The 6,147-nt window shown below is 32.5% G+C and overlaps 1 protein-coding gene across 1 annotated transcript; it reads right to left on the bottom strand.

Annotated features, from left to right (window-relative positions):
* Positions 1–1,781: 1,781 nt before the first annotated feature.
* Positions 1,782–4,075, bottom strand: LOC140861343 (zinc finger BED domain-containing protein RICESLEEPER 2-like). Its single transcript, XM_073264345.1, has 3 exons — positions 2,767–4,075; positions 1,932–2,683; positions 1,782–1,817 (listed from the first exon to the last, which is right to left on the bottom strand). Exons 1-3 carry the CDS (start codon positions 4,073–4,075, stop codon positions 1,782–1,784), a joined length of 2,097 nt encoding a protein of 698 aa, XP_073120446.1.
* Positions 4,076–6,147: the final 2,072 nt, after the last annotated feature.

The raw sequence follows: 6,147 nt of genomic DNA, 5'->3' as shown, positions 1-6,147 counted from the left end.
ATTTGGCCAGGATATTCATAAGAATATTATCTAAGTTGTGAACGATGGAGACATGGTTTAGAGGTTATTTGAATCCTTTTCTGGATGACGAACAGAAGCTGATTCTTTCCCGAGTAGAATCTGTACATAGTTCTTGAAAAAAATTGTATGCAAAGTTCTATCCGTTGGACCGGGCTAAAATTTTGAATGGATATTCATTAAAATTTATGGCACATTCGGAACGGTGAAGATCGGATTTTTGATACCTATAGCTTTGGAAATAATTTTTGGACGAAGTGTTGCATTTTTGCGGTTGAAGAAAATCTCTGCAGCATTTCACTAGGGATGTAAACGAGCCGAGCCGAGCCGAACAGTATCAGGCTCGGGCTCGGCTCGTTTGGTATATTTGGAGGCTCGGGCTCGGCTCGAGCTTCAGCCGAGCTTTTGTAATAAAGCTCGGCTCGGCTCGTTCACTGAATATGTAAGCTCGGGCTTGGCTCGGGCTCGGCTCGGGCTCGGCTCATTTATCATATGGAACGAGCCTGGCTCGAGTTTGGCTCGTTAAACAAGCTCGTTTTCAAGCTCGCTGGCTCGTTTAACAGGCTCGTTAAGCAAGCTCGTATTATGACTCGTTAAGTGGGCTCGGGCTTGGGCTTGGGCTTGGGCTTGGGCTTGGGCTCGGGCTCGGGCTCGTTTTCGAGCTCGTGAAACTTAAATACAAAATATAAATCTCTATATAAACTAAAATTAATTTTTTCTTAAAAAAATAAAATGAAAAACATAAATAAAACCGTAAAATTAATTATCAAATATATGTCATATGCAACAGTCCACTACAACGATACGCAAGAACAATATAACATCATTACATTGTATATAAACAACCCAAATTAGAAAAACCATTAGAAAAGTGCAAACTGCATCTCAAATAAAAATTAAATCCATCCTGCAACCACCATTCTTCGCAATATCATCTCTAATAAAAATTAAAAATCATTATGCAATATAAAAAATAAAGTCACTATCACAAAGTAATATAAGCAAGCAAAAAATTGAATGCAATCACCATTCTGTGTCATCATAATTTCATAATTGGGTATATGGAACCAGGTAATTCAAATTAATTTAAGTATCATGTTATTCAAATTAATTTGTTCCATTTCGATCCACCTCTACTACTTTCTTGCCTCAAGTAGCATTGTTAAGGATTAGTGTTCCATATTGTTGAGATGGAATATATCGTTGCCACCACTGCCAAATGAATACTTAAAATTAACCAAACAAAAGAATCAAAGAAACTATGCATCACCTAGGAAAACTGATATGGTGCACGTGTCACCAAAATTGCTCATACAGTCATACTTATATTTTGAACTCATTATCTTATTTTGTGCCTACAGATTATTTTAAAATTCAGTATGGAAACTTTGAAGCAAAATCTGCATTTGTTTGTGCAAATTTACCATTTTGTTCAGCTCATTTCTATTGGAAGCAATCAGAAACATAAGACCAACTCCAACTCCAATATTGAAAGAGGCCCTCTTTTCCAATTCCTTCAATTTTTGATGATTTTCATGACTTTTTTAAGATTTTAATACTCAGTACTGACCACACATGTATATATTACATGCTATACTTTTACATACATGATTATATATGTCAACAATACACTCAAAAAAATTAATTAAGGGTTTCTAAATTCATAAAAAAGCGTATAAAATAAATAAATTCAAAAAACAAATGAACTTCACCTCTCAAAGACAATGAGCATTGTGAGCTTATCGCAGTTGATGATAATGTCATTAAGTGAAATGAATCTCTTTAAGTCCTGAATTTTCCTTTTGCATACAAGTACAAAAATTCAAAATGTTAGACATGAATAATATAATTTAATAGAGCATAACAAATAATTAATAAAAATACACAATAAAAATAGAGATTGATCTACTCACCTTTTCTTTTCTCTTGATTTGGTAGCGGGCACGTAACCAATCTTCTGCACAAAGCAACATTTGAACCGTCTCTACTCCCAAATTGGCACGATATGTATCAATCACTCTACCACCCGCACTGAACGCTGATTCAGAAGCTACAGAAGTTACTGGAATTGATAGTACCTCACACGCCATCCTTGACAAAATCCTAAACTTTAAGTTGTTCAACTTCCACCATGACAATGCATCAAATTCATCATCATCTTCACAAAATACAACTCCTTCCTCAAAATACACTTCAAGTTCAGATTTCACTTGCTCCACACTATCAACATTCTTAATATAGTTTGCAAATTGAGTCCTCACTTTACCCTTTCCTTTTCCACTAACAATACTTAGACCACTAGAAATTTCTTTTTGAGTACCACTTGAGACATCATTTTCAGTGATATTTGTTTTGTGAGCCTCAACATATTCACTATATAGTGAACGCAATGTCTCACGAACTGTAATGATGTTCTCAATTGCATCAACTTCAGAATATATCTCTGGAAAACACCATTCAATCAACTTCATCTTATTCCTTGGATCTAATACAGCTGCTATAGATATTAACAAGTTACACTCACCCCAATACTTATCGAATTTCCTCTTCATCTTATTTCTCATATCATTCATGAAACTGCCTTCACCCACATTTTTCTCGTTCAACAGCTTTTTTATGTTATAAAGTTCAGGAAGAAACAAATTCGAAGTTGGATATTTTGAACCTGACAAATGTAGATAATTATATTAGACTTTCAAACAATAATTTTTTTTTATTAAGAAACAAGTTTCAAGTTGAAAATATTACCTGAAATGATGTGGGTAACTTCATTAAATTCTTCAAGAAAAGAACAAACGACACGAACTTTCTCCCAATCATCCTCACTTGGCAAAGAGTTATAACTAGCATCCCTTTGTTGATATCTTGGAAAGATATCTTTGAACTCTAGAGCAGTAGACAACATGCAATATGTCGCATTCCACCTAGTGCAACAATCCATCACTAGTTTCTTTGAAGATAATTGCAACTGCTTTGCAATGTCACTGAAAATATTAATACGGGACTCCGAGGCAGATATGTGTTTCACACTCTCACGCACATTGGAAATTATATTTTGGATCTCCGAAAGTCCATCTTGTACCAAAAGATTCAAGATATGCGCACAACATCTGACGTGAAACAATTTTCCACCAAGAGGAAGACTATTTTTGTAAGAGAGATTCTCTTTGAGCATTCGAACAGCTACATCATTGTACGCGGCATTATCAACTGTGACTGTCCACACCTTGTTTTCAAGTCCCCATTCAACCAAACACTTGTGTAACACATCACAAACAACAATTCCTGTATGAGGTGGAGGGACTTCACAAAAATTCAAATTTCGTTTCTGCAAATTCCAACTTGAATCCACATAATGACAAGTGACGACCATATATGAAATTTTTTGATCAGACCTCCATAAATCAGTAGTCACACTAACCCTGTTTACATCCTTTAGTTCTGCCAGTAATTTTTTCTTCTCTATTTCATAAGAACTGATAACATCTTTTTTGGTTGTGGCACGACTGATCTTTTGATAATGTGGACTAGCATTTTTCATCAATAAGTTGAACAATTCATATTCTGCAAAGGCGAATGGTAATTCATGAACAATAATCATGTGAGATACAATTTCTCTGATTTTTGCTTGATCATATTTGAAGTTATGCACCGCACTAATAGATTCTGTCTCCGATATGGTTGTCACTATACTTAGATTTTTCTGCCCTTTCTCACTAAGTTTCTTCTGCAAACAACCTTTACCATGCCTAAGTAAATGTGATGTAGGACCAGCCTTAGAATATGACATTTGACGTTTGCAATAAATACATTCAACCTTCAGCGACCCATCTGGAAGAACAATCTCTTTAAAATTAGTCCATACCGTAGATGTGCGTTTCCTTTTCTTTGGTCCATATGGACCGTCGTCCCCATCTTCCCCATCTTCATTATTTTCAAGTTCAATCACATCCTTGCTTTTGGAAGTTTCATTGGCATCATTTGTACTTGGTTGAGCTCCTCCCACCACTGGAGTTGTGCTAGATTCTTGAGCAGATAATGTGTTTGGATTTGACATGTTTGGAGCTGATCAACAAAAATAACAGGGACTGGTGTTATCTACACATTTGCATAAACAAGGAAAGTCTATTCTAATTCCAACTGAAAATGGAGAAGAAATGCAGGAGTTTGTTACAGATCAAGCTCGCATGCGTCCCTGGCAACAATTTGAAAATATAAGATTTGAAAAATTAAAAAATCAAATATAAATTTATAAAAAGTGAAAATTAAAAGTTGATTTTTAAAACCGGTACATCGGAATGTCTACTGTTTTGCATATTCATGGAATAATAATGTAGTTATTAGATAAATCAAATTTGTACAGGAGGTTTTGGAAGCTATATATTTGGGATGAGTGAAGAAATTACCAAAACATCTACTGAAGCTAATGATTAGTTGCCAAGTATGTTGCAAGGATACGATAATACCTCAAAATTTGAAAATATAAGATGACGCTACTCAAGGATACAACAATTATTAATGACTGAAAATTTTAAATTTCTGCTAAAAAAACCACAGTTAAGAAAATACGATTCCCAAAAGCAAAAACAAATTCAGAGAAGTGATTTAAGACGAAAAAGGAAAAAAAAAAAACTTGCCAGAAACCGGAGAGAAAGGAATGAGTACGACTGAAAGAACAACCAATTTAATGCTTTTAGCCCAATTTATTTATCAATTAGTCCTCCGTGCACTTTACTAAAAACGATATAAAGAACATAAGATGGAAACCAAGAAAAGCCAGAAATAGCTCAAACATCGCAAAGAACAGGGGGCGACGATTTGAGCTTTGGGCCTAGATTCCTTAATATTTTTGTATTACAATGAAACCAAGGACAAGCTCTCACCTCTTATAGCTTCAGTCGGTAGCTTTCTTGCTAATAAAGGTGGCGAATCGTGGCATTGAGAGGTTGTTAGGGTTTGGGGGAAAGGGGATCGCGTGAATTGGCTGGGAATAAGTTGAGAGAAAAGAAACTTACATGTGTGTCAATGTACGTATCTATGTATAGATATATTGATATGTATATATTTTCATAAATCAAATCTTTTGTATTTATTGTAGCTCTAATAATTATTTTATATTCTTAAAATTTTGATATTCAAAAATACGATTTTTTTAAAATACGTTTGTAATGTTAACTAGTTGTTATAATTATCGGTAATTTTAAAATACATTAAAATATGTTTGTAATTTTGTACGTATTTAATATATCGGTAATTATTATAATTATGTGAAACAATTTCTAAAAATAAGTTGTTGTTTTTGAAGATTTATTCCACTCGCAAATGATATATTAAGTCGTTGTCTGCAACTAAATTTTTGAAAATATTAAATTAAGTTTTGAAAATATTTTAACAAAAACTTCAGCCTACCACAAATTTATGGACACCTATATGGTGACTTAGTTTTAAAACATCATTCGACATAATAATTTTAATGATCACATAATAAACATCATATTATTTAACAAGACTGAATTCATATTTTTAACTTTTAAGTTTTAATCATAATAAAATATGGTTTTATAATTTGTTTGATCATTGATAAGCTTATTTTTATTAACTATACCAATGAAATGATATTATTATTCCACAAATTCTTTTAATTATATATAATGATTTAATTACCAATGTGTGATAAGATTTATATCATAATATTTTCATCTCAATTATATATACCTAATTTTTTCTTCATATAGATAAATAATATCATTAAAAGAAAATGTATAAAATTAATGAAAAAAATTGTTCCTATATTTTCATGGCTATATACATGCATGTATTTGTGTAAAAAAAAAAATACTAAATACAATATAAGTTATAAACCTATATACCTTACATTTGATTAGGGTTGTTTTATTTTGTTAATATAACCCGAAGTATGTCATAAAATTAAAATCTAAAATAAAAAATATTATTTAATATTAAAATTTAACATTTTTGTGTTTTACCTTAAAGTTTTACTTGACAATCATGGACACCTAGTTGGTTAACAACTCATGTGGCAATAACCGATTGAATGTACAAAGTGTTACATCCATGTAAGTGCTTAAGATTGTTGTCCGTACGATACCTAATTTATATATATATATA

The sequence above is a fragment of the Henckelia pumila genome, chromosome 4 (genome assembly GCF_033568475.1).
Source record: "Henckelia pumila isolate YLH828 chromosome 4, ASM3356847v2, whole genome shotgun sequence".
NCBI classification, from domain to species: domain Eukaryota; kingdom Viridiplantae; phylum Streptophyta; class Magnoliopsida; order Lamiales; family Gesneriaceae; genus Henckelia; species Henckelia pumila.
This window is presented reverse-complemented; position numbering and strand designations above follow the sequence as displayed.

What these genes read in the sequence shown, in the direction of transcription:
- LOC140861343 (XM_073264345.1), bottom strand. Translation starts at nt 4,075, where the DNA reads ATGTCAAATCCAAACACATTATCTGCTCAAGAATCTAGCACAACTCCA. An exon ending in AGTTACCCACATCATTTCAG is followed by an intron (nt 2,684 to 2,766) that starts GTAATATTTTCA and finishes TACATTTGTCAG; the next exon opens with GTTCAAAATATCCAACTTCG. An exon ending in AAATCAAGAGAAAAGAAAAG is followed by an intron (nt 1,818 to 1,931) that starts GTGAGTAGATCA and finishes TGTATGCAAAAG; the next exon opens with GAAAATTCAGGACTTAAAGA.